The sequence below is a fragment of the Arachis hypogaea genome, chromosome 6 (assembly GCF_003086295.3).
Source record: "Arachis hypogaea cultivar Tifrunner chromosome 6, arahy.Tifrunner.gnm2.J5K5, whole genome shotgun sequence".
Classification (NCBI taxonomy): domain Eukaryota; kingdom Viridiplantae; phylum Streptophyta; class Magnoliopsida; order Fabales; family Fabaceae; genus Arachis; species Arachis hypogaea.
The window spans coordinates 5,971,498-5,998,570 of NC_092041.1; the positions used below are offsets into that span (position 1 = coordinate 5,971,498).

A 27,073-nucleotide genomic window follows, 5' to 3' on the forward strand; every position below is an offset into this window, starting at 1 on the left:
TCATTTAGACTTTTTGTATAAAATCTTGCTGTTTTTGTGCATGATGGATACTTGCAGCTCTAATCATATGAAAATTAATAATTAGTTAGAACTATCAGATAGATGAAGAATGGGATTCCTGCGGAAAATGGGGCCTCGTAGAGAATGTGGATGGAAAACAATATTCTCCTACGGCAGGAATTGGGAACGGGGATGGAGAGCAAATCTGAGGACGGGAATGGGGAGTAGAGAGGCATCCCCCGCCCCGACCTACCCCGTTGACATCCCTAATTAATTTATTGCATATTACGCCTTTTTCTTTAATTAATCTACTTATTTTGTGAAATTTCTTTGTTATATACTATTATTTAGTATTCAGATGAATAAAAAAATAAATTAGACTTAATTTAAAATTAAATATGTTAACATATATATTTTTATTAAAAATACCTTAGATATAAATAAAATATTAAATATTTTTCTTGCATCGCAAAGCTACATACACTAATTTTTATTTAAGACAATAAAATAAAAATAAGATAAAAGATTATTTTAAGATTAATTATTTTTTAATTGTAATTAGAATTAGGATTTATATATTTTTACAATGTAACAAGTAAAAATAGGTCTAAAACCTAATTATAATAATTTTATTAGTTAATTAATTTGCTATAAATACATATAATAAAATAATAATTGAAAGCATTGAATTAGTTATTTATATTTTTTTGTTCTTTAAAATTTTTCATTAATAAAATTATCTTCTTCCTAATTACTTTCTCATTGATTAATTCTTTTCCTATTCAATTTACGCTTAGCACCGTAATGCTGTATACTAGCTGAAGAAACGTGCATCAAATATGCAAGCAGAGTCAAGAGAGGTGCTAGCTAGGTACGCTATAACTGAGGTTGATACATGTAATTTAATCAAGATGCAATTGCAAGGAATTTCCAACAGAAAGAGTGATACCACCGTTGTGAATCAATTTCAAATCACTAATACAATATTAAACACAACACTAACTAGCTAGAGAGTAGAGAGAATTCCATCATATTTCGGACGTATCTCACCAGAGAAAAAAAGAGAAGAAAAAGATAAAGAAAGATGGTGAGCCTAGCTCTAATAATTGGTAGTAGCATATCCTGCAATGAATGAATCATGTGCTGCATCTTAGTTTATGTCCTATGATCTCCAATCCTCAATCCCCTTAATGGGTAGTTGTGTCTGTGTGTATATATATTAAGCAACATCCACAATTACACGATGATTACCATTGTTGGATGGTATGTAAGATGGTAACTCCAAATCACTATTCTTTGCATTACTCTCGTTGTACTTGACTGTCTCTTTTTCAGCAATGATCTCGTTCATCTCTTTGTTCTTTCCCCATAGAACACAATATAGCCCTCCAACTATCAGCACAGACCCTATCACACTACACCCACAAAACAAAATAAAATCAGACATATGTTATGTTATTAATTAATTAAACAAGATCACAGAAGTTGAATTTATGATTACAAAGACATACGTTCCAATGTATAGTTTCTCCCGAAGCAATGCCCAGCTAGCAACAGCAGTGAGAACAAGTTGCAATGGACTAAATACTGAAACGTATAAAGGACCTTTCCTCTCAATGGTCCATGACATGAGACAGTACGCTAGACCAGTGCAAACTACCCCCTGAAATTAATTATTTAATTAAGAAAATATATAACTTAATATTCATAAATATATATAAATATATATCGATTGATTTTAGTATAGATTATTTTTGTTAATATGAATAAAGAAAGCTAAGAAAGAAGTAGAATTAGAAGTAGTACCGCATAAAGAGAAGAGACAAGTCTGATAGGATCATGAAGGGACCAAGAAGAGGGGGTATGGTCAAAAGACAAGGCAAGGAGGACACACTGGATGCTGGCCAAGAAACACATGTAGTTTGTGCTCGTATATGGAGCTGGGAAATTCTTGCTTATGTCTGCTTGAATTATGAACCAAAGTGACCAAACAAGGGCACTAACCACAAGAAGAAAAGGACCCAGAAGCGCGCTTCCGTTCCCGTTGGAGCTGCTTTTTCCTTCCATTCTCTCCGCAAAGCTCCAACGAATGCTTGATTCTGCTATACCAATTGTTTTGCCGTGGTAGAATGATAAAAGCAGTGCTCCACCTACACACACTACTGTTCCTAACACCTTTGCTACCCCTGCTTTTCTCTTCATTCCCACACTCTCTTGTCTACACAATTTATTCAATATAATTAATTCATTGCCATTGCCATTTCTTTTTAATAATTATATTTGGTGAAAATTTTTATACAGTTATCTTCATATGAAGTTAATAATTGATAACCGCCATCTGAGTGTTACCTGAAGATGGCTGCCAGGACAAACGTAAAAGCTGGGAGCAAATTGGTGAGTGCACACGCAACTGTGGCAGTTGAATATTTTAGACCCACGAAGAACAGAACCTGGTTTCCTGTTATTCTGCATTTCAAAATTCAAATTAAGTGCGTGAGCTTAGTGATAAAAGGAAAAAAGAATCATAACTCAAAATGGGCTAAATTTGAAAAACTCTTGGCATTAAGTGCTAGCGACTACTATGAAAGGACAGAAAAGCACAAAAGCTTACCCTGTTATGGAAGAAAGTACTATTTGGAGCATAACGCGCCTTGTCATCCTCGGAACTGTTTTCCTACGGACGCAAACCAACAACAATTACACACAATGCAAAAAAATAAAACAAACAGAAACATAAAATAAAATATTTATATTATTTTATATATTTTTTATGGTATAAAAATACATTTTTTCATATTTTTTATCGATCAATTTTAATATTAAAAATAAAAATATATAAAACAGATGTACACAAAAACAGAGCATATATAATGATCCGACTTGTTAACTTTTTATTATTAATCAAATACAAGCCAAAATTAAAAACTTATATTATATCTTGGCTGTGTTTTCTTCCCCTCCACTTCAAAGATGTATTATATATTTCAATATTTGCATACTGTTTTTAATGAGTTGGCTCGGTATATTTTTGTAGCGTAGGAAAAGAAGAAAATAAAGACAAAAATTACAGAGAATCGATATGTAATAAGAGCTATACGTAATGGAGTCCTAGTTCTGTATTTGAGTAACTTGCAAGATAGATTAAGTTTGTTTTATCCTTTGAGATTATTGTTTGGTTTCTCGTTTATAAAAGTATCACGAACAAGGTACTTAATTTACTTTAGAATTAATTTTAAATGAAATTATGAAAAAAATCAAAGGTCCGTAAAATTTATTAGTTTTAATCAGTATTTTTAGTCATTAATTTAATTCTTTAATTTAATAATTTAATAATATATTTTTAATTTATATTTTTAAACATTATTAGTTAACTAATTATGACTAAAAAATAATAAATTTTTTCAATTTTCTAATATTTTTTTAAAATTAATTTGATCAAGAAGGAACCTGAAAGACAATTACGAAAACTTTTCCTTGAAATAAGTATATATGAATGGTGAATATTCAGGTGAAACATGAAGTTGATACCTCAAAGTTGTTAGATGAAAATTTAATCAAATCAGTGAAATCATTTAACGGTTTTCAAATATCAATTTCATGTGAAGTTGACTGTACCTAAATTTTCAGCGTATATAAATAGTTAAAAATAGTTAAACGATTATTTAATCAAAGAGGTGAAATCGTACTCACCCAAAATAAACGTGTTAGATCCAAATCACGCCTTACTATAACACAACCCATTTAATTTGTATGAGACTCTATATGAATTTAGAAACTCTTGTATACCATGCCTAATTTGAAAAAGTAGAAATTAAAGTTACTGGAACGTAACACCACTCGTAACGTGTCAAGCTAAGCATGCATGTCATCACTAGTGGTGTTCTTATAGGTTACATGAAAATGTTTGTGTGGCTTATCATCATTTTGGTGTACTTACTTTACTTGATAGTAACAAACTGACGAGTTAGATGTAAATGCACCAAAAAATGAGTAGTCTATACTATACTATATGTAGTCTAATAGAGTGAAAAAATTGGTCTTTATTGTTTCTGCTTAAAGCAAAAAAGGCTGTTAGTTACCATTTTGTGATGTTCTCTTTCTTTAAGATCTTTTTCCGTAAACTCTCACTTATTAATTAGCATCAAGCTAAGCAAGAAGCCCCACTCATCTTATTATATTTAAAAAAATTAAGAAACCAGTATTTCTAGTTCAAAACTAAAAAATAGTTAATATTATTGAAAAATGCAAGAAAAAAAAATGTTAGTCACTTAATATTTTTTATTTATTACAAAGCATTCACTTCATTATTTCCTTCAGTTTAGCTTTTCTTATTGTTGCTTCATAATAATATAATGCTCAAAATATGAAGAACAATCATATATATTAACATTTAAGCATTCATGCATGCATATGGATATAATAATAAGAATAATGTAGGAAAAATAAGTAGATGGATATGATTATTACAGTAAATGAATCCAAATTGATATATTACCATTCGAGCCAATAAGTGAAGGGAGCAATGGCAATAGTGGCAAAGATTTGACGATAAGCAACAAGGATAAGAGGGTTCATGCCACCTTCTAGGGCAAGCTTTGAGGTAATACTCATCCCTGCATACGCCAACTGAACAAGAATCATTGACAACAATGGAATGAGACCTCTCGCCATTATTCTCTTCTCTCTGCCTTTGAACTTTTGAACAATGAAGGGAGAAAGTTCAAAAGAAAAGAAGTGTATCTAGGCAGAGAGAGAGAGAGAGAGGGAGAGGGAATGAGAATAATAAGAGATGGAGAAGCAAGTAGAGAAAGATGGGTATATATATAAACACAACCAATAAAAAAGGTGAATGACATCGTGCGTGAAAAATGAGTAAAAGAAACGGTAGCAACCATATTTTCTACACATTTTTCTTTTATATCTTTTTAAGAAAAGAAAGAGTTGGATTCGATTTCTTGAGAAGCTTTGGGGGCTTGCGCGTACCTAGCAGGTTTAAATGCGTTTAATAAGAATGAGTCTTGAAGCAACTAAATTTGTTTGTTGTTGATGATAATGCGCATGTCACCATATACTATACATTATTATACCATACTAATTTAATAAATTATAAAGCTAATGGGACCCCATCACAATTTTCCTTCTAGGTCCTTGCTAGCTGCATTTCCCAACCCACCCTGGGCTTGTTCCACGTTACGTCAATGCATTTGCATGCACTACTTCACCTTAATAATAATGCTTAGCTTTTTCTGATTTTCCCTTAAATTAAGCAAAAGCAAGTTTCACTACTCTCAGTTTGATCAGCACTCTTAAATACTCAAACAATTACTTTTAACCGTTATTTATTTTGTTTTTAATAACAATAAAAATAAAAAAAATCTAGAAAGCCAACTACAACATAAACTAACTCAAATTAATCTTTTATATTTTTAGTTTTAAAATTCTAAAAATTAAGATAGTAAAAATTTATTTTTTTTATAACATATCTCTCATTTTTCAATTAGTTAACTCTAGTTAACTATTCTTCTAGTTGGTTTTCTAGTAAAACCGTAAAAATAATCGTTAATATAGTTATCGATAATTAAATATCAGTCGTGTTTATATTTTGTTGCTAAAAATTTTTAATAAAAATTATACAATTGTCAATAAAAATATTTTTAATAGCTAAAATAATATATAATTACAATTATAATAAATAGATTTTAATATAATTATATTATGATAATTATGGTAATTATGATACAAATATTATTAAATTAAAATTATATATTTTTTATATTTTGATATCATTTTTTTAAATAATACTTTTTAAAAAGTATTATTTTAATTTTAGTAATATTTTTTAAAATATTAGTCATCATAATCACGTAATATAAACATGAAGTAATAACGATAAATATATACTATATAAATTAAATAACAGTAATGCTACGTTACCAACTTTTTATCTGTCAAAATCTGCCAACTTGAGTTGGGCTGGACATGAAGCCCATCTACTAAATAAAGCCACATCTAAGTTAATTATGGTTTAATCCTAATTTATCACGTGTTGGTAATAGTTGGCAGACTCTCTCTTGGTAACGTATACTTTTCCATTAAATAAAATATACAATGATATCATTACCTTATTATCGTTAAAAATTTATCCATAAAAAAAATTATTGTAGTGTTAGATGTTTTGCTTCGACCTTCAAGGCCTCATTGATTAACTAAGCAAGGATTTACGAGCCCAACTTGCTTTTATCTCGGGAAAAGAATCTAATGACAGTAGTAAATAAAATTTTATTACCAGTCACACTTAATATTTAATTAATCTATTCTAGATCTGAGTTTTATTTAAGAGTCTGTTATTGTTATTGTCGCTGACCAATGAATTGCTATATGTATAAGACGAAATTCAATCTTCCGACAATTGTTTAAGTGGACGAGTGAGTTGACTACTTGACCAAACCAAAATTATTGACACTTAATTAAAAATATAAAAAAACATCAAAATTTATTATTTTTAATTATTAATTTAACTTTTTTAATTTAATATTTTTTCAATGTACTTTAACCTACATTACTTTTAAATATTAATAACTAATTAATAACCAAAAATATAAATTTTAATAGTTCTTTAACTTATTTTTATCGACACATTTGGTATGAAATAAATGAATGCAAGTACAATCATTATTCTAAGTTCTATTTGTGTTACTAATTGTAAATTTAAGACAAATTAAACGCAAGAGTCTTTTAATTTTGGATTTGCATGCTAAAAAAGCTTTTTATGTAGAAAAAGTAAAGCGTTGAAGAATGAAGATAGAGTCTATGCTGACTAGAGGTCTCTTGTATTGATTCACATATAGAATCAAACTAGGCTTTGAAGCTAAACTAACCGTAGATTATTTAAAAAAGAAATAAGGTTTTCTTCTTTTCTGAAAAGAAATAAGAATATACATATAAGATTGTTCAATCATGTAGCTTCACTTTAATTCCCTCACGAGAGGTTTGTTTCTAATCCTGAACATACGTTTAGAGAATGATTTCTGAATAACGAATCTAGACATTGCTTCTAGCATGTCTATAATCTCATGATTTATCTATGTATAGGACTAAGAGTCATGGGTGGTGTTTTTTCGTGACATCAAATTTGTCAATAGAGTTAAAGGCTGCTAATAAGATATGCATCTAGGCATGTATATTCACATATTGCGCCATCAATAGGGGGACTTAATTTACACGTAACGCTATCTTTAATTTCCGCTTATGATCCAAACAAATTGTCGGGGTTCATTTTCAGGAACAAGTAATCATAGTCATCATGGAAATCCAAACTAATAAAACGTGTTAGATAGATAGATAGATAGATAGATATAGAGAGACTAGCTAGAGTATATGATAATAACGTATGCAATGAGAATATTTCTAGGAATATTGTACCTGTATTCTTTCATTTTATAATGACAGCTTTTCTAATATTGTAAATCATTTCCTAAAGTAGTTACAGTTTCTTTAATTTGAAAAAAAATAAAATAAAACAATACTGTTTGAAGTAATAGTAAGTTAGTAACGAGGGCGACAGAACAAGGGATACAATAGCCAATGAGTGGAGTACCATATTAATTATATATTCAACGAAGCAGAGGATTCTACTTTCTGCAAGAAGTCAAGAACACAGTCATGCAACCAACCCCCTCTGCCTTTGCCAAGTTGTGAAAACTCATATATATTGGGTTGGGCTGGGAGGTTTGAAACGGATCCTGTAGGCCCAATATTTGATTGGGCCTAAAAAAAGTGCCAAGCCGAGTTATTTTATTATTTGAGAGGAGGAGAGTCAAAAAAGGGAAGTGAGAGGAGTAGATATAGACGGGTCTTTGTCAAGTCTAATTAAGTCATGTCCTGTGTAACGGACAAGAGATAACATAACAATGGGTTCCGGTTGCGTCGGTCACTGCCTTCCATTCTCATTCTCATTCTCATTCTCATTCTCATTTCCATTATCATTCTTGTTAGTGCTGTGGTTCTATTCAATTTCTTCAGCTTATGGATGCGATAAAGCTCCAGCTATATTCGTGTTTGGCGATTCCAACTCGGACACGGGTGGACTCGCCTCTGGACTCGGTTACCCTATCAACCTCCCCAATGGACGCAGCTTCTTCCATAGATCCACCGGTCGCTTGTCCGATGGACGCCTCATAATCGATTTGCTCTGTAAGACTTAACTTAATTGCTTCTCTTCTCTGTTTTCTGGAAATGGATCTATCTTCATTCTTACGGGATCTGTCGGTCACTTATTCTTTTATTTCGTATTACTATTTGTGATCTCGTGTGGGGTCCATGTTTCTCACATATCTTTGACTTCGAGTCTTTAGTGCTGACGTCTGTCCAGCACCATCACCTTTGCCTCTGTTAAGAAACTCACACAACTTGTAAAAAAAAAAAAAAATCCCCAGAAAGAGAAAATCTTAGTGGTCAATACTGTTATTAAAATTTAGTTTAGTTAGTATTTAATCATAAAAAATATAATTTTATATTATTAAATATAATTTTTATTATTAAAAATACTAATGATAATTAATTAATTACTATAAATTAAAAAATGTGTTGGTTTCTAACACTATTTAAAAAAAATATACATATATGTCTACTAAAAATAATATATTTATTATTTATATCTGTTTAATTAAGAGTTTAATTTTAATAAACAGAATAAAATATTTTTTATAATCATTCGATCACATGTGTTATTTTTTTTATATTTTACATATGATAATTTAAATGACTATTTATTTTAGGCAGTTAATAAAAAACTTGTTACATAGCTAATCAAAATTAAAATTTTTAACTAATTGGGTTACTCTTTCTTAATTAAAAACTTCATTACCTGTATGCCCCTCTAGATTAGGGTATAATATTTAGTATTATAAATAAAAAAATTAATTATTTTTATCGGTTTCTGTCATTTTTATCAAATTTATAATTTGGTTCCTATTTTTTTTTCAATTGAATTCATATCGTGCTTTTAATTTTATAATGATGTATTTTTTATGTCAAAAATATTAAAATTAACAAAAAAAATTCTTTCAAAAAATGTAATGAAAGATCTAATTATATATCTTCAATTTGTAAAAAAATATTCAATAAATTCTAATATTTTTTATACAGAGAATAATCTAATTATAAAATTAAAAGTAGTATAGAGATCTAATCCAAATATATATATATATGTTCCTACCCTGGCCCAATGATAAAAGCCCAGATCCAAATAAAAGGCCTAATCCGAAGGATTAAGCCTAGCTAAGCACCGACCTTCATATAAGAAGTCGGTGTCGACTACGACTTACGCTAAAGAAGTCGGACATGAGATTAGCGGGCAGATAAACGCTCATTCAAATGAGTAACCGCCCCTAAAATCTCTCTACCCGCTTCATCAAGCCATATATCTTAACCTCCCTAAGATAAAGGGACGGTTAACACCCAAAAGATACGGCACTACTCCAACGGTGGTTATTGGCTCACCACTATAAATACACTGACACCCCTCAGATATCTCTAAGCCCAATACTCTCTAGACCTGCTCACACTCTTGCTAACTTAGGCATCGGAGTGTCTTTGCAGGTACCACCCCCTCTCCTCGTACAAACTAGTCGGACGGAGTCACCCGAGTTGCACATTCATTCGGAAATCTCCTCCTCCACACCTTTGGGCCAACCTACGCAATCTACTCTATTAATCTCCGGTTACCTTCCGTAACAATATATATAAGAACTTAATTATAAATTTGGTAAAACTATAAGAACGATCATTAAACCTAAATAAAAATAACATTTTCAAATATACTCCTTATTAATTTAATTAATTAGATGGCCGTGTAAATTGTCACTAAATATTATTTTAGCGAGGAAATAACAAAAATCCACTTTAAAATTTGTGATACATTAAAATTGAATTCGATGTAGTAGGATAAAAATGCGAACAATAAAAATTAACCAACCTAGACTTTGGATGTTAGTAAATTAGTTCTTCAATTGTTAGATATGCAAATTGTTTTGTTGGTTGGTTTTTGTTTACAATTTACAATTTACTGTTGATGTATCGTTAGTATATAAAAAATTTACTTCTATATCATTAAAAGGCGTAGATGCAAAAGATGCAAGACTATTGAACAATTTCCCTCTAACATTTGCAGGCCAAAGTATCAACATGAGTTTATTGAACCCATATATGGACCCATTGTCTGGATCAACGTTCACAAATGGAGCAAACTTTGCAGTTGTAGGGTCCTCTACACTCCCCAAGTATCTTCCATTCTCTTTAAATATACAAGTCATGCAGTTCAGGCGTCTCAAAGCTCGTGCACTTGAACTTGTTAATGCAGGTAGATTTTTCTTTTTTCGTTATTATTTCATTGCTTGGAAGAAACAGTTCATTGTTGGAGGGTTTTTATTTTCTCATCAATGTTTCATACTTCATAGAGTTCATATCCCAATTAAGGTATTTAAATGACTTTTTTTTGGGCCAAAAAATTAATACTGATTATGCTTTCAGTTCAACTTGAGGTATCATATTATTGCTATCTGATTGGGGTAAATGTTTGTAAAATATTCATATGGAGTTTGAATTTATGAATGAAGTAGAACTAAATAATTGCCTCATAAACTTACAGGTGCAACCAATTTGATAAATGATGGAGGGTTCCGAGATGCACTCTACTTGATTGATATTGGGCAAAATGACATTGCTGATTCATTTACCAAAAATTTGTCATATGCGCAAGTGATCAAGAGGATCCCAACAGTTGTTGCCGAGATTGAAACGGCTGTTAGGGTGAGTCCTACTTGGTTGGTGTTGGTGATTAGTGAAACATTTTTTCCTATTGATCATATTATTTGCATCACACAATCTTTCTTTCTGTTTATGGTTGTATGATTTGAAATTTCGGTCAAAATTCTATAATTATAATAAGTGAGATAGATAAGAATTTTGTTTGTAATGTTCATTTCTTGATATGCAGAGTTTGTATAATGAAGGTGCCAGGAAGTTTTGGCTTCACAACACTGGACCCTTAGGATGTCTTCCCAAATTAATTGCACTGGCTCAAAAGAAGGATCTGGATTCATCTGGATGTCTTTCTAGCTATAACTCTGCTGCAAGATTATTTAATGATGCACTGAATCGGTTGTCACTTAAGCTAAGAACTCAATTGAAGGATGCTACCATAGTCTATGTCAATATTTATGCCATTAAGTATGATCTTATCACAAATGCCGCCAAATATGGTAAGCCAAACAAAAGCACCTTCTTGTTCAAGTACTTATTCAGTTGGTATTTGTGTAATAATAATTTAATTGTGATCATTGATGACACTCACTCCCTAACTTATGATGACATTATTAATAACAAGCACAATATTTAACTGCTTTGGGTTTAAGTGGCAAATAGTCCAAGTTATTTGCAGTTGCCTCTGATAACATGCATGATTGAATTATGATGGCTGGAACTTTTGATGAATTCTTGAGATTCATTGATGATTAGGTTTCTCGAATTCGCTGATGGTGTGCTGCGGGTCTGGAGGGCCTCCTTACAATTTTGACCCAAGGGTGACATGTGGGCAACCAGGGTATCAGGTTTGTAGTGAAGGATCAAAATATGTTAGCTGGGATGGAATCCATCTTACTGAGGCTGCAAATACATTCATAGCTTCAAAAATTCTTTCCAAGGCCTATTCCACACCACCTACAGCTTTTGATTTCTTCTGTAATCACTGACTAACCAGTGTGCAAAGCAATGAATCAAACACTTACTCCATTAAGTGCTGTCTTTGCATCTTTGTGGTTCTTTTTTGGTCCTTATACTTCTATTTATTTTCTTTGTAGTTGTTCTCAAAAAACACAGTTTGTTATGTAGTCTCGCTCTCTTGCCCAAGATGCAAGTTCTAAAGTTAGGGGCGATCTTGGGTTGTATAATTGGTCTTTGTTGCCAGGCATTGTTTTTGTAGTATGCAAATTATGTGTGATGTATGAGCAATTGAGCATTGATCAATGATACATGAAAAATAATAATTCGTTGATCAAGCGTATTGACATGTAGTGCAATAAAAATAAGAGGATTGTTCCATAGAAGATTATTTAAAGATGTGTTGAGATTTCTTTAAGTATTTTTAGGGCTTTTTATTATTTTTTTGCCCCCTTTGGTATGCACCAACTCAATATATCAAGGATTAATCTGTTGCAAATTGGTGTTTTATTTAAAGTTTGCTATTGGCATTGGGTTGTTGCATAAATAATATGGGATTCAAATTTTGGATATTTGTTTAAATGAACTAATGAACTAATTATTAAACCAATACAAGTTGGTTGGGCTTATAATTAATCTACATGGAAGTTTTGCTGCTTTTTTAATTTTTATTTTTTTTTTGTCATTTTTTTCGTTATTTTCTTGATAGGAGAAACTTTCCTTCAATAGGGGCCCTTTGTTGTTTGTTGTTTGTTTGGTCTCATATCCAGTTGTACAATTTAGGCCCATGTTCATGTCCGTAGCATATGTACGTATGGACTCAAAACCTGGAGAAATAATTACAGGACTCCATGGTCTCTCATTATTGTCTTACCTTTTATTTTTTGAAAAAGAAAAACAGTGTGTATGGTTGCGTATGACAAAACGTAGACTATTATAGTATTTTGTCGGTCCATAAAAAAAAATATGACAAAAAAAAATAGTATTTTGTCGGTCCATAATATTCAGATTTTGATCAAATGATATTCTTAAAGAAACAAATTTAGTTTCTGGGGGTAGGGTTCCAGGCTTGGGCGGGTTCGGGTTTCGGATTGTGGTCCGGGTCAGTCTTCTGGCCCATGACCAAGTCCAAAAAAAAAAGAAACAAATGACATCTTGATATTTCAAAAATTTAGTTTGTTTGGCAAAATGCTTTGTTTCTAAGAATATTTGCATTTTGCAAGATTTCAGCTTGGTTTGGTAAAAAATTTTAAGAAAGTGTTTTGTGTTTTATAAAAGCATAAGTATCTCATTTTACACTTGATAAATTAAAAAGTTTATGTGTTTATACTAACAACTTTTAAAAATTAGGGTACTTTTAAAGCACTTAATTTTTTTTAAAAATTAACTTGTACTTATCAAAATTAAAATATCTAATATAATTTCATATATTAATTAATATTAATTTTTAAAATTTAAAATACCTTTAATAAACACATATGTAATAAAAAATTAGAATAAATATAGATATTTATATATAAAGTTTAAAAATATTATGTACAAATAAAAAATTAATTATCATGTAACTATATATAAATATATATGTTATTTTACTCATTTTTAATACATATTTTATTTTTCAATGTTATAGAATGATTAATTTTTTTGACTAACATATACTTCTCAAAGTTAAAAAATTTAATATAACTTTATACAATCATATTACATTTAATATTTAGTCAAAAAAATTAATCATTCGTATAACATATATGTTGAAAAATAAAATATATGTTGAAAATGAGTAAAAGAACATATATATTTATATATAATTACATGATAATTAATTTTTTGTTCATAATATTTTTGAACTTTATATATAAATATCTATATTTATTCTTATTTTTTATTACATATATGTTAGTTTTAAAAAATATTTTTATAGAAACTTTCCAAAACAGCCATAACCTAATAAACTATTTAAACAAAAGAAAAAAAATGTTCTATATAAATTGAACAATTAAACTGTTATTAATCAACTAAGATAGTAAGAGTATAGAAATCTCCTCAATTGCCAACATGCTGCTTGTAAAACTTTAACATACAAAGCCAGCTGGCATATTATTATTAAGGATTGAGCACGAAAAATCACCACAGTATACTAAACATGATGACTCTCTTCCGTTGTATAAACAATTCCATGGTTAATCATGAAGTAACAATGAACACTAATTGATCAATAATATAATTAATAACACAATAAAGATGCAATTAGGTCAGCAAATCACATACATACATTCACATACATATATGGCATTTATCACAAAGAAAGATTTAAGTCTAGAAGATCACTTGTTTTCTCCTTCTGTTCATTTATTTCTGGAATAGGTGCCTCCACTGTCGCCGCCGCCGCTTCTTGCAAATGTTGTTTCTCCATCACCACCACCTCCTCCTTCTCTTTCTCCGAAGGACCTGCACCTGATGCATGCGGAGTTGTTGTTGGAACATTATTACTATTATTATTATTATTATTATTATTATTATTATTATTATGACTACTTCTTCTTCCCAATTCTCCATAATCAATGAAATCTTCTGGCTGAAACATTGGAATCCAAGTAGCTTTTCCCTTCTTGAGTGCTTCTTCATCCTCATCAACCTTGTTATCCGTTTTGTCCTTATTGAAGAGGAGATCACGCGCCTCCTTCGTGCTTTTCACCAAGGCGAAGAACGTCTCCATCTTCTGCTCCTCATTTTCTTCTTTTTCTTCTTCTTCACTACTCTCCAATTTCCGCTTCCTTCTTTCTCCTTCCATCCTCATCAACACTACAATTTAGTCTCTCTGTATTTAATTTCCTTATATGGAGAAGACTAAGGGAGTACGAACCTTACTCTATATTATTGGGACAAGAAAAGATGCTCACAGAAAAGTAGTGACTAGAAAAAAAGAAGAATATGAAATTAATTAATTTAATAACTTGTTTGCCTCCATTATTTTCTCTAACCCAACATCATTATCGGCAGTGTGCAATAGACAAGAGTGAAAGTGAAAGGAAATTACCATATAAAGTAGACTGAAATTAAAATTTTGGCTTCAACAAACAATAAGGTATATTCTTAAATTTCGAAACCGACTAATGCAAATTAAAACTTTGCTACACAGTCAACAACTACTACGGGATGTGGGAAATTATTATTGCCTTGTAAGTTCAAAGAGACTGAATTTAAAGCGTGTTAGTTGACCAGCAAACGAGGTCAGGACTCAGGACCGCGTTAATAATGGTTCCAAGCACCATTAATGATTTGACAATAAGACCCATGTGGCCGTGAAAACAGTAAGGGTACGATGGTAAATTGGAGCGAAAAATAGTAAAATACAAACATTGAGCATGTAGTGTACTGTATTTATATATGCCGCTTGCGTCATCCCATAACGTAATAATTCAACCAATATTGTGTCATATGGCTGCTTTATGACAAATGATGGGGCATCTTGTGGGGAAGGTGGATGATGGATCTATGGAAGGGGAGGAAGAATTATCGCTAACCATGTATGGGGATGGGTATATGACTATATGGACCATGGACCCCATAAGGCCATAATTAAACAAATATCGGGGGGAAATAATAAGCTACCATCAATTGGGATTTGGGTGTGTCCTAACTCATGTCCGAATAATACAACATCATCATCAGTCTTATGAACATAGTTCATGTAATTATTAACGTACATGTGTACGTCAAAAATTATAATTTTATTCAATAAAATATATTCGCAACTTGGACTTTAATTGCCTGGATATAGATTAGATTAGGCAACTTGGATTTTAGTGAAAAGCAAACAATTTTTTGTCTACCAACTGTTTTAGTGGACCAACTCAAGTTTAAGTGCTAGTAAAGCAAGCCAATCTCCACAATTTCTTAGATTAAATTAAAACCCTCCAATCACATGCTTAATTCGAGTTGACTTGACTCGATCACATATTCTTCAATAGTAAATTCTTTCATGTCTTTAAATTTGATGTCAAATTCACTGAACTTGTCTTTTAAAATAAATATTCATTTTTAACTATTTTTAATAAATTAGACAACTGTATATAACCACCTTAACAATCACCACCTTCAATATTCGAATTAGAGAGTATCAGGTTCTAGATGGGAAATTTCTTTTGGTCACATTAAATTGGATTAAAAGAAATCCCGTTCTAGAAACACTTGTTGAAAATTGCAATATCTGTGGTGGTATAAGCTGAGTACTGGAGAGCACTATAACCTTACTTTAATGGATGTTCCAAATTTTAAATTAACATATCTTTCAAGACTTACATAAGCTTTATCCACAAATCAAACCAAATCATAATAATATACGAGAATTGAGGAATGGAATATGATTTGCACGCGTCCATAATTTGTCCAAGCAAAGCGACCGCATCATCATTCTTGGATTCTTGATTGCTGTGCCTGTGGTCCCATAAACATGAAAATAAAATAACAGAAAACACAAGGAGTAAGTTTTAGTCCTCCACCCAACGAACACCATGCTTAGCCCAGAGGTAGTATGCTCCAACAGGACCACGACCCCCCAATTCATAAAGCTCCAGTGACATGTTGTCCTTGTCCATCTCATTCAGAATTGGACTTATAATGTTCCACGCAGCTGCCAGCTCATCACTTCTCATAAAGAGATGGTTATCCCCATCAATGACATCAAGCAGAAGATGCTCATATGAATCCGGCACCTCCATGTTATACCTTTTTAACATCAATGCAAGTCAATTTCGTCAGACTAAGAGACTCCCAACAGTTCTTGCTGTTATGAAACCACTCATCCCAAAGTGGTTTCATAACATGGTATCAGAGCTCTATGTCCGAAAGGTCAAGAGTTCGATCTTTAGTAAACCCCAAAAGTGAAAAAATAGCATAAGGCAAATAAAAGAGAAAAGAAGGCCTATGCAAAATCAAACAAACCCAAAAAGAGGCTCTTTTTTGAGGGGAAGTGTTAGAGATATAATCATTAATGTTGCCTTCTCCCATCAACTTAAGCTTTTGGGATGAGTGGTTAATCTAATATCAACTGCTTACTTGTCCTTGTAGAGCAGATTCAACTCTGAAGAGTCCAATTGTAACCCCAGTCCTGGAATCTTGTTGTTAACTTTCACCAGGATAGCTTCATCGGGAACATCACGAAGAATGAGCTCATTCGCGGCACGGTCAATATTATGCCCGATGGATTCGTCATAAACATTTCCTGGCACATGACGAAATTGAATCCGTATCTCCATTCTGCATAACAATATCTGATCTGGATCAGCATATAACATATTCGAACCACTAATTTTTCAGACCTGTGTTACATAAGCACATTAATTATACTATTATTATTATAGTAGTTGTAATGGAATTCATGCATGCAAACATAAGAAAGTAGGGACAGACATAGTCTTGCCATTGAATTTAAAAAATCAATCATAGAATATATGTCTGAACAAAAGTCACAAAAAAGATACAGATTTTTACTGGTGTTTGATGAGTCCAAAGCCTGTTTTAACCAAAAATGGCACGCCATCCCATCGTGCATTATCAATGTACATTGCAGCAGCAAAATAAGTGGGTGTCAGACCATTTACGCATACATCAACTTTGTCTTTGCTACTTGCTTTATACTGGCCAAGAATCACATCTCTAGGCTCCAATTTGCGAATTGACCTGAGTACCTTGACCTGAGAAGAAACCAGTCACTATCGCATCAAGCTATGTTATGAAGTTTATAAACTATAATTGTACCTTTTCATTTCGAATATCTTCGCCATCAAGGCTTATTGGTGGTTCCATGGCAAGCAACGCAATTGTTTGAAGTACATGACTGTGAACAATATCACGGATAATCCCATAGCCACTAAAATACCTGCATGGGCAATAAGGACTATGCTGATGCCCTGTCATAAAAAACTACTTGTGGAGGAAGAATTTCTGTTCCGATATTTAGAAAATCATGACATATTGATCATATTTACTTAAATGGCAAGACAACCACTATGATCACCTTCCAGGCTGCACGCCCAATTCCTCTGATAAAATGATCTGCATATATTAATTAGATAATTTGATTACAAACATCAAACTAAACAAGAGAGAAATCAAGAAATTAAAGCATGTTAGTATTCAGACTAAAGAAGGGGGGCTGACCTGTATATTGTGTATGTAAGTACGGCTCCAGAGTGGCTCAAAGACAAGATTTGCAAACCTTAAAACTGTGAGATTTTCTATGAGATTCCTTCCCAGAAGATGATCAATCCTGAAAAGAAGACATGAAACAATCAATTTATGCAGCAATATTTCTGTGTGCATGATCTAATGGTCAAGCAGGGAGAGGGAAAATATATCCACCTGTATATTTGCTTTTCCTCATACTTTGAAAGGAGAGATTGTGTCAACCTATGGGAAGAAAGTACATCGAAGCCAAATGGCTTCTCAATTATAATGCGATTCCATCCACTTTGGGTCTGAGCATTGCTAGCAAGACATGATGCAACATCCAAAAGTGCTTCTTGTGGCACGGAAAGGTAGAATATCCTGTTGGCTTTGGATCCTCCCTGAGGTAGATAATAAGCTGTAATATAATAAAATATCAAAGGGCATACAACTTACAAAACAAAGATTGTTGGGACCTATTTGAGAAGAGCTGAAGAACTTTCAAATATGCTGAAGACATTCATTCAGAATTACCTCGATCTGCTCCATTCGGGCATTCAGCATGGACATACCATGTTTGTTGTCATACCCTCCATTAATATAATAAGTTCGGTTAAGGAAAGCATCCATCTTGTCCCCACAATTCTCTCTGAAAGTTTTTGTATTTCACATTAATGGAAAAGCTTGAATATCTTGTACTTATTGACTAAGCAGCAAGCATAGGACAAGATGAATAACAAAATTCTCTGAGAAATTAAATGGACCAACTTAATTGCAACTTTGGAGTTGGTTAGCTCTTTTAGCAACTAAAGTTTACATGTAAAACTCAAATTCAAGGAGAATTTGTTTACTATAGGTTAGTGAATATTTCACAGACCATGACTAAGCATGAAATTTCCCGAGATGCCATATGTAAGATACAGTGATAAATATTTTATAAAATGAAAGTGAGCCAGGAATAAATATTTTATAAAATGAAAGTGAGCCAGGACATATTATGTAGTAATAATTAGGGAAGTGAGAACTAAATCATACTGATGATCAACTCGGCATGTTAATGTGGAGGCTATACAGAATCGCAGGTCCTCATCAGTCATATCCTTCCTTGAATACCCAAAAATTCCTACATTCTGCAGATAAAGCAATGGAAATTTAAAAATTTAATATGTTAAAATTTTTAGAACAAAGCTAAAGATCCCGAAAGAAGTGGCATGACTTGTCATAAGTTGCAAGGGATGAAAGAAAAAGGTGTACCTGAGGAAGGAAGCCACTATAATAGAGAGCGAATAAAGCCGGAAAAATCTTCCCCCTTGCGAGCTCACCAGTGGCTCCTATGACGGCGATGCAAAGGGAGGGTCCTCCACTAACATCCATGGAAATGGAACTGACCTTATCTGTCACAAACTCAGCATGTGTGAAACACTGAAAAATTGCATAGAACCCTAAGCATATAAGCAAACTAACCATGAGGAATAACATGAGTGTGAGTAATTGAGGGTGAAGATCCTGTTTCCAAATTGTTCTTGAAGTGATGAATTCTATCTTGACTACCATTCGTTGACCTCTTATGCAGCTTAGCTGGTTGAATTTGAAAATTGAGCCTCTCCAGTATCCATAGTTTCAAACCACGAAACTTCCGACACAAATTACCATTTCTGACATTCAGTACGAGGCGATCACTTCCTGTAACTGAACTCAAGCTTCTTGATCCGCCCTGCAGCACATGCACAGTTACAACTACAACATTCATGCCATTTTTAAGTTCCACACGAACAATTAATTAGTAATAATCTAAACTCACGGTGACTCGGTGAGCATGGCAGCAACGGTGGATTGGGATTGAGCATTCAGATAAGGCTACGGAGGCTGAAGAAAAAGACAGTGACATTCCTGCGACTTCTTTGATATCTGCTTTGACTAAACTAGTGTGTGTTTTCGGACATGTTACGATCGGTGGTGGAGTAGGTGTTGACAGAGGACGTTTGCAATCGGAGCATCGTAGTGAGTAGTGACCCCTCCCCAAAAAAAATTGGGCTTATTGGGCCAGCCCAATCAATATGCCAACTATTGGCCCAAATTTTGAGTATTATTTTAGAACAGTGATATTCGACTTATTCGTCTATCTAAATAAATATTAAAAATTTGGTTCTTGCTTGAGGATATATAAATATTAATTAACAATAGTTTTTACAAGGGCATGAGTTTAAACTTATTTTCTGACAGGATAAAATAGAATAAAAACGGAAATATTTTCTTTATATATTAATTGTTAATTCTGTGATGCTGGAACTTTTTTCAATTTTTTTTAATTCCTTCATTGCTTTTCTTTCTTCATTTTCCCCCGGCCAACCAGCTGTGTTAGTGCTGGAATAGATTGTAGGACCTTGGTAATTTAAGTATGAGAAAATATTAAAAACTAATTTTTAATTAACTTACATTACCTAACTTTAAAGTTTAGAATTATAATTTAAAATTTATAATTTATAATTTTAAATTTAAAATAAATAAAATAATTTTAAAAATATTAGTTGATATTAGCTAAAAAAATTGACTCTCATATATTATTCTTTTAATAATTTTTTTTATTTGAAGCAAGAACAATTTAAACTTGAATAACAAATTATCAAATTTTAGAGGTATTTTTTGTTCTAAAGTTAAGAGCGAGACTCAAATTTATAATTTTTAGATGAATATAAAAAAATTATGTCATTTGAATTATAATTTGTTGGTCAAATTTTAGAGATACTTATTACTTTTAACAAAATAAATTCCACTTTTTTAAATTACAGAGATTAACTTAAAGCTATATTTATTATTTTTGGTACCTAACTCACAAAGTGTGAACTGTTTTTAAGTTTAAGCGGATTTAATTGAAATGAAGTCAAGAAAACCACAAATTAGAATGATTCCATATAAAACGTGGAAAAGAGAGAGCGGTGAAGAAAGGATTAATGAATTATTATAATAAGGTCACCCACGCCAACATGCTCGCCTTTAAAAATGCGATAATTTCAATTATTTTAAAGAAAACGAACAACATTTGAAAACGATTCATGATAATATGATTATGATATGCAACCTCATCTGACAAAATAATATTAAATATTAAATATTGGTATTTAATTTATTTACATTATTATTACATTGTCTATAATGTAGCTCATACAGTCAGTATTTCTTGTTCTTTATATTTTTCTTGTAAATCTAATCGGAATCTTCAACTTTGAGTAGATAAGCATAACCATAAGACTGGTCGGTGAGACCTTCCGTCCCTCCCTATTCAAGATTATTCTAATTCACGGTGAGTGAGAAATTGGAATGGAATACTCTCTCTCTCTCTCTCTCTCGATCATATGCTAATTCTTTTTTTCTCCAATTGTGAGATCACATGCTTAATTTGAATCGTTTGTTTAATTGTTTTCTGGGTCTTTAATCATTTTAATCTTCCTGAGTTTAAGGTTAGGTGGTTTGGGGGTTAAATATTGCCATAATTGAGCTATAATCTAATCGGTGTGTGCTGTGTCCCCGCTTGAAACTGCTTTGGAATCTTAGATTTGTGAGATTATGACAACACCGAATTGTTTTGTTTCTTCTTATGCCAATTTTGTTTCAGTTCTTTTATGAGATGATTGAATTGTCCCACTCCCATGCCCCAATCTTCATGTAAAGAACTGAACTTCCCCCAAACTAGGCTTAACTTCTAGTACTTTTGGAGTTCAAAGAAAAACAAATTGAAAGGCCTGAATTATCCCTTAAACTAAAGTTGGATAGCTTTTTTCTTTCAATTCTTATCATTCTAGCAAAGGGGATATTGATTGAAGAATGTGGTGTGATATTATATGTTTCTTTAAATAAGATTAGCTTCACTAGGTAAGAAATACTAATTATTTTACTTTTGTTACTCCCTTCACTCAAAATTTGTCATCATCTAATGCAGGTATTTGTAAGATAAGGATTTAAATATTACAAACTTAACTTTACTTACTCATTGGTAAATGGGGTCCGAAGGTCCTCCATCAGCAAAGATAACAACAATTCATGTGACAGGATTTAAAAAGTTCCATGGGGTTTTAGAGAATCCAACAGAAATAATTGTCAATAATTTGACAGAATATATGAACAAGAAGACTTTGCCAAAATGTTTAACTATTGGGAGCTGCACCATTCTTGAGACCGCAGGTGAAGGAGCACTTGTTCCACTCTACCAGACCTTACAATCTGCCCTTATTGTTCCACAAGACTCTCAATCTGAATCTTCAAATTCCAACCGAATTATTTGGGTGAGTTACAATCTTATATAAGAAGAACTAAAATAAACTAAAATAAGATAAAAATAAAACAAAGAAAACAAAGAGCACTAGAATACTTAACAATGTACCTCATACTCTTGTACCACATACTCTATTATACTAATATTATATGGATTTGTATGCATAATTATATTGTTATTGCTTAATTGTCTTCTGAATAAATAAGAGACATAAATATTATTGTATAAAGAAAATAAATATGATCAAAGAAGAAAAGAACAAAATAATCTATGATACACTGAGCAATACAGAATTGTCTCATGGTTTATTTTTGTATGTGTTAATTAAAGATTTAAATTTTGTTGTTGATGTATAGGAATCTATTCTTGTTCCAACTATCTCAAATAATTATAATTATTTTTAGAATGGGATGCTTTAATAATTGATTTATGCATATTTATTGTAGAGATAAGAGAAGTTAGACTCGTCAAAGTTCAGAAAAACAAGAAATCCAAGAATAGCTAAGTTTGTTTTTTCATGCATAATTGCTTGTTGAGTTTTTAGTTCTAGAAATAATTAATTAGAGCAGTAGTAACATATAGAGAGTACCAGAAATGATTAGTGAAAAAAGTAGATTTGTATTCATTTTGTTGTTAATAAACCTTCAATAGTTCTATTCTCCTTCTCTGTTTGCTATGTGTTTTCTTTTTTACTTCCTCTGTGTTTCATACTGTAGAACTAAATATTTCATAATCTCTTCATTTATTTTCTATTAGTGTTTTAATTTTTAGTCTGGATTCATGTCTGAATATGAAGACCAAAAGAAATTAATTCTAAGTTACTCTAAAAAATTTTTCAAAGGTAGAATCTAGCTTATATAAGTTATGTTGTACTTTCTTTCTAATACTACTACAACTTAGTTCAAAAGATGAACTGAAAAAGTCAACTAAAAAATGGATAACCACTACCCAATTAGTTTTACTCAGCTATCTCAAATATTAGTTATTTCATTATATTTGCGTTTCTCTTGTTGTGCATTTACATTCTGGGTGGTTCTGATATATGTTTATTCAGCTTCATTTTGGGGTTAATAGTGGTGCAACAAGGTTTGCTATAGAGAAGCAAGCTTTCAATGAAGCTAATTTCCGTTGCCCTGATGAAATGGGATGGAAGCCCCAGGTCAGATTGGATAAGTAGATTCATTTAAATATTTTTTTATCAACAAACTTTATGATTGATCTTTATATAATTCATATGCTGCAGAGAGTCCCAATTGTTCCTTCAGATGGTGAAATTTCACGAACACGTCAGGTAAAACAGACCATTGAAGTTTTACGTACACATTTACACTCATAATTCTTTCTTAAAATAATTAACGTGTTAAACATTTAGCCTGATGTTTAATATTATTGACTGTTTTCATCATGTAGAACACTTAGTGGTCAGTTTATTGATGAACGTTAAAATTAAGAATGTATAGAAGAATTTTCATTTATTTCTTTTCAAGATAAACTTAAATACTGTCAACTTTATAAAAAATACACTTATTTTTATGTGTAATTAATTTTATTACAAATGTGTCTAAACATAAAATATTAGATATCTACCAACTTTTTTTTATGGAAGCATGCACAAGCAAATAAAATTATTTTCTATTACATAAGCAATTTGAATCAATCCCAAAGTTATGAAATAACTTCATTGATTGTGGTCCTAACTCTGTGCAGACTTCGCTTCCTGTTGTGGAGATCACCAAGGCATTGGCACAGAAGGAATATGATGTTATCCTATCGGATGATGCAGGCAGGTTTGTATGCAATTATGTTTACTACCATTCCCTTCGTTTTGCAGAGCAGAACGGGATTAAATCTCTTTTTGTTCATGTGCCACTCTTCTCAACAATAAATGAAGAAACTCAAATGCAATTTGCTTCTTCCTTGTTAGAGGTACTTGCTTCTATATGTTAATATCACCAACATAGACCCTCACATTTGGGAGCTTGATATAAAATTGTTGTGGTGTTGGAATGCTTGTGAAAATGAATGAATGTAATCTTCAATGAATAATCTCTGATGACAGGAAATATATTTAAATGGAAATGTGTTGATTGAAAAATGGCATGTGTTAATAGAGGCATTTGCTTTTCACCCATAAATGTTCGTGATTGATGATTTATTAGGGGGATGATAGTTTGACTTTGACATCTTCAAGTGAATAAAATTCATTTTCTTTTCATACTCAACAAGTAGTAGTTTAGTTGGATGGTGCTCAATATGTTACTCGTATCATTATTATTTGAGTTGATAAATCAATTTATATTTGAATATTTATCGTTTATATAATCATCTGTTATAAGAAGTTTCATTTAATTCTCACACTTATAAGAAGTTTCATTTAATTCTCTATGTATCTAATAAACAGTAGTATAATGATAGAAACGGAATGAATCTATTGCTCCACCTTCTAAGGGTGTTAATATTCTTTAGTAATAGCTATCAAAAGATTACAGGTGATTTTATCTAAGAGATTTGCTTATAAATAGATCACATGTTTAAAAATCAGCTACTACATCAAGCATTCTGCAGGCTTAAACAAAATTCTAATAAGAGCATCCTATCCAACTTCAAAGTTCGTCATTTGGTAATAAAAAGTAAAAAATACATAACCTTTGTCTAAACAAAAAGCTTTAATGGTAATAAACCAAATTTACTATTTAGTATTTTAGAATCATCAGACACCAAAATTTAGGCTTCATAGTAACAAGCAAGAGCCGTAATAAATTAAAATTTGTTTCTAGAAATAAAACAATATAAATGCTAAAACACTTGCTCATAGGTTATTCAAACCTACTTTACAAGCACTCTATTTTATTTTTACTCTGCAAGGCTTCTTAGCTTTGAAAACATCTATAGATAATTTCGCATGCACCTAATCTTATACAGTATTTAACCTTAAATGGAATTCACGGTTGTTTTTTATTTTAATATTAGAAATCAACAAGGCTAATATTTTTATTCAATAATAATTAGATTGGAAAAAATAAATAAAAAATTATCTTTTTTATTTATTTCTACTTTTTTGTTTTTCAAATGCCACAATTTGATTCACCCACCATTATATACCGTTAGCTAGTAGTCATCAAGCCACCATCTATTGCTATAAATTTTAAATTTTAAATTATTTTATTTTTTTTATAAATATAAAAATAGATATAAATTAAATGTATTCTTATATTTTAAATATTTTTTATATTGTGACCCCAAAAACACAGTCAGACCTAAAATGAATTAGGTCCAATTAAAGGAACTAATCCAATCAATACCTATCCGATTTTATAGCGGTCAAACACAATGACAATGACAAGAGTATGACCCTACTTATCTAAATAAGTAAACGACTCTTAAGATATAAGGCCTAATTAAAGGAACTAATCCAGTCAATATTTACTTGACCTTATAGAGGTTGGACACAGTGACAAGAGTCTGACCTTACTTATCCAAATAAGTATCCGATTCTTAAGATATCTTCCATTTATCTAGAATGGAGATCTCAACGACTTCTCTAGGAAAAGGAAACGGTTATCCACCAATAAAGGAGAAACTTCTCTAAAAAGTAGTTATCTATTCTATTATAAATACACTGACACCCTCAGATATATTCAGAACCCAATTTACAAAAAATTGCCTAAAACCATTGTTAACTTAAGTATCGGAATCCCTTACAAATACAATCCACTACCTCTTCACAAACAACTCGAACGGACTCATCCTCGTTGGAGAAGATGTCGGACAGACCACCCTAGAACATGTGGACTTCACATTTAAAGCCAAAAAACAATCAATTTCAGGTAACTTTTAGAATAATTATTATATATAAAATATATTAGAGATATAATTATTATCTAAACATATTATATTTTAAATATTATTTCTTTACATCACATTTTAACAGTTTAACTATCATATTTAAATAAATATTTGTTTCATTTTCTCTGTATTTTAGTGATTGAGATTTGAGAGTCCTGGTTAAAATTCACTTTTCTTGACAAATATATACTTGACATCTAAACCGAGCACTTGATAGAATTATAGCTACTAATCACAGACACAAAATATTCAATTTATACATCATAAATTATAGTCGGTTAAATTTTCACATCTTTGGTTCTCCAATATATACTAGTTTACCAATTCTGCATTGCTTGGCTTGAAATGTAATTATCATGGCATTGTGAACCTTCAATGCCATTGGAAGTTTGGAACCACTTTAAAATAATTAAACTTATACATCACGCAGGTTGTAGAAAGAGTACTATCATATTTTAGAAAAAACTAGAAGTAAAAGGAGCTTTCTCTTTCATATTCCAATTTAGTGGGTGTGGTTTAATTACCTGTTCTTAATGGTTTTGATATCATTGACGCACTGAATGAAAAATCTTAGTGAGCACATAAGTGTAAGGAGGATGATAAGAAACTAATATATTAAAAGAGAAGCTAAAGTAATATTATAGTGAATGAATCGTACATAAACTTTTAAATTTTATATAAAATTATTATGTCATCTATTATAATAATATAAAATAAATATTTTAAAACTATATTAATATTATAAAAAATAATATTTGTATAATTAATCTAATATTAATCTCATAATTTTATATATTAATTATTTAACTCTACAAAAAAATTATAGTATCAAAATATTAATTCATATCAATAGTCTAAATTTTAATATTCTATAGCCTATTTAAAGAATAAATTTTATTTTATAAAAATCTATTCATCTATCTATTTATAACGTATAAAAAAATTAAATACAACAACAACTAAGCCTTTTTCATTAAGTGGGTCGGCTACATGAATCAAACGACGCTATTGAGTTTTATCATGTATCATATCTATAGATAGACCGTTTACATGTAGATTTTGTTTGACCAC

General features: G+C 31.2%; 4 protein-coding genes across 5 annotated transcripts; 2 read left to right on the forward strand and 2 right to left on the reverse strand.

Moving 5' to 3' along the window:
- Positions 1-927: 927 nt before the first annotated feature.
- On the reverse strand, positions 928-4,793 carry LOC112695599 (WAT1-related protein At1g09380). The gene is made up of 6 exons (XM_025747998.3): positions 4,496-4,793; positions 2,612-2,674; positions 2,350-2,466; positions 1,807-2,218; positions 1,512-1,663; positions 928-1,415 (listed from the first exon to the last, which is right to left on the reverse strand). The coding sequence occupies exons 1-6, from the start codon at positions 4,669-4,671 to the stop codon at positions 1,220-1,222; spliced, it is 1,116 nt and encodes a 371-aa protein (XP_025603783.1). The 5' UTR covers positions 4,672-4,793; the 3' UTR covers positions 928-1,219.
- Positions 4,794-7,417: 2,624 nt separating this feature from the next.
- On the forward strand, positions 7,418-12,115 carry LOC112695600 (GDSL esterase/lipase At1g09390). The gene is made up of 5 exons (XM_025747999.3): positions 7,418-8,193; positions 10,172-10,360; positions 10,649-10,809; positions 10,997-11,261; positions 11,518-12,115. The coding sequence occupies exons 1-5, from the start codon at positions 7,911-7,913 to the stop codon at positions 11,748-11,750; spliced, it is 1,131 nt and encodes a 376-aa protein (XP_025603784.1). The 5' UTR covers positions 7,418-7,910; the 3' UTR covers positions 11,751-12,115.
- Positions 12,116-15,968: 3,853 nt separating this feature from the next.
- On the reverse strand, positions 15,969-19,945 carry LOC112695602 (inactive glucose-6-phosphate 1-dehydrogenase 4, chloroplastic). 2 transcript variants are annotated; one of them, XR_011862100.1, is made up of 12 exons: positions 19,688-19,902; positions 19,351-19,600; positions 19,141-19,280; positions 18,922-19,016; positions 18,421-18,535; positions 18,082-18,287; positions 17,881-17,989; positions 17,738-17,775; positions 17,479-17,599; positions 17,212-17,414; positions 16,777-16,991; positions 15,969-16,446 (listed from the first exon to the last, which is right to left on the reverse strand). XR_011862100.1 is itself a non-coding variant. In XM_025748002.3 (12 exons), the coding sequence occupies exons 1-12, from the start codon at positions 19,772-19,774 to the stop codon at positions 16,209-16,211; spliced, it is 1,803 nt and encodes a 600-aa protein (XP_025603787.1). In that variant the 5' UTR covers positions 19,775-19,945; the 3' UTR covers positions 15,969-16,208. The 2 variants fall into 2 exon arrangements, 1 of the variants encoding a protein (XP_025603787.1); XM_025748002.3 differs by having other exon boundaries at positions 16,777-16,977; positions 19,688-19,945.
- An 881-nt stretch (positions 19,946-20,826) lies between these two features.
- LOC112695603 (uncharacterized) lies at positions 20,827-24,251 on the forward strand. Its single transcript, XM_025748003.3, has 5 exons — positions 20,827-21,187; positions 21,824-22,166; positions 23,211-23,315; positions 23,400-23,447; positions 23,864-24,251. Exons 2-5 carry the CDS (start codon positions 21,882-21,884, stop codon positions 24,101-24,103), a joined length of 678 nt encoding a protein of 225 aa, XP_025603788.1. The 5' UTR covers positions 20,827-21,187; positions 21,824-21,881; the 3' UTR covers positions 24,104-24,251.
- The last annotated feature ends 2,822 nt before the right edge of the window (positions 24,252-27,073 follow it).

Bases quoted from the DNA above. Each gene is read 5' to 3' on its own strand.
- LOC112695599 (XM_025747998.3), bottom strand. From the start codon at position 4,671: ATGGCGAGAGGTCTCATTCCATTGTTGTCAATGATTCTTGTTCAGTTG. The intron at 2,675-4,495 runs GTAATATATCAA...TTGCGTCCGTAG, and splicing joins TTCACTTATTGGCTCGAATG to GAAAACAGTTCCGAGGATGA. The intron at 2,219-2,349 runs GTAACACTCAGA...TAAATTGTGTAG, and splicing joins GTCCTGGCAGCCATCTTCAG to ACAAGAGAGTGTGGGAATGA.
- LOC112695600 (XM_025747999.3), top strand. From the start codon at position 7,911: ATGGGTTCCGGTTGCGTCGGTCACTGCCTTCCATTCTCATTCTCATTC. The intron at 8,194-10,171 runs GTAAGACTTAAC...TAACATTTGCAG, and splicing joins CCTCATAATCGATTTGCTCT to GCCAAAGTATCAACATGAGT. The intron at 10,361-10,648 runs GTAGATTTTTCT...ATAAACTTACAG, and splicing joins ACTTGAACTTGTTAATGCAG to GTGCAACCAATTTGATAAAT.
- LOC112695602 (XM_025748002.3), bottom strand. From the start codon at position 19,774: ATGTCACTGTCTTTTTCTTCAGCCTCCGTAGCCTTATCTGAATGCTCA. The intron at 19,281-19,350 runs GTTAGTTTGCTT...AGTTTGTGACAG, and splicing joins CACTCATGTTATTCCTCATG to ATAAGGTCAGTTCCATTTCC. The intron at 18,536-18,921 runs GTATGATTTAGT...AAAAACTTTCAG, and splicing joins ACATGCCGAGTTGATCATCA to AGAGAATTGTGGGGACAAGA.
- LOC112695603 (XM_025748003.3), top strand. From the start codon at position 21,882: ATGGGGTCCGAAGGTCCTCCATCAGCAAAGATAACAACAATTCATGTG. The intron at 22,167-23,210 runs GTGAGTTACAAT...ATGTTTATTCAG, and splicing joins ATTCCAACCGAATTATTTGG to CTTCATTTTGGGGTTAATAG. The intron at 23,448-23,863 runs GTAAAACAGACC...AACTCTGTGCAG, and splicing joins AAATTTCACGAACACGTCAG to ACTTCGCTTCCTGTTGTGGA.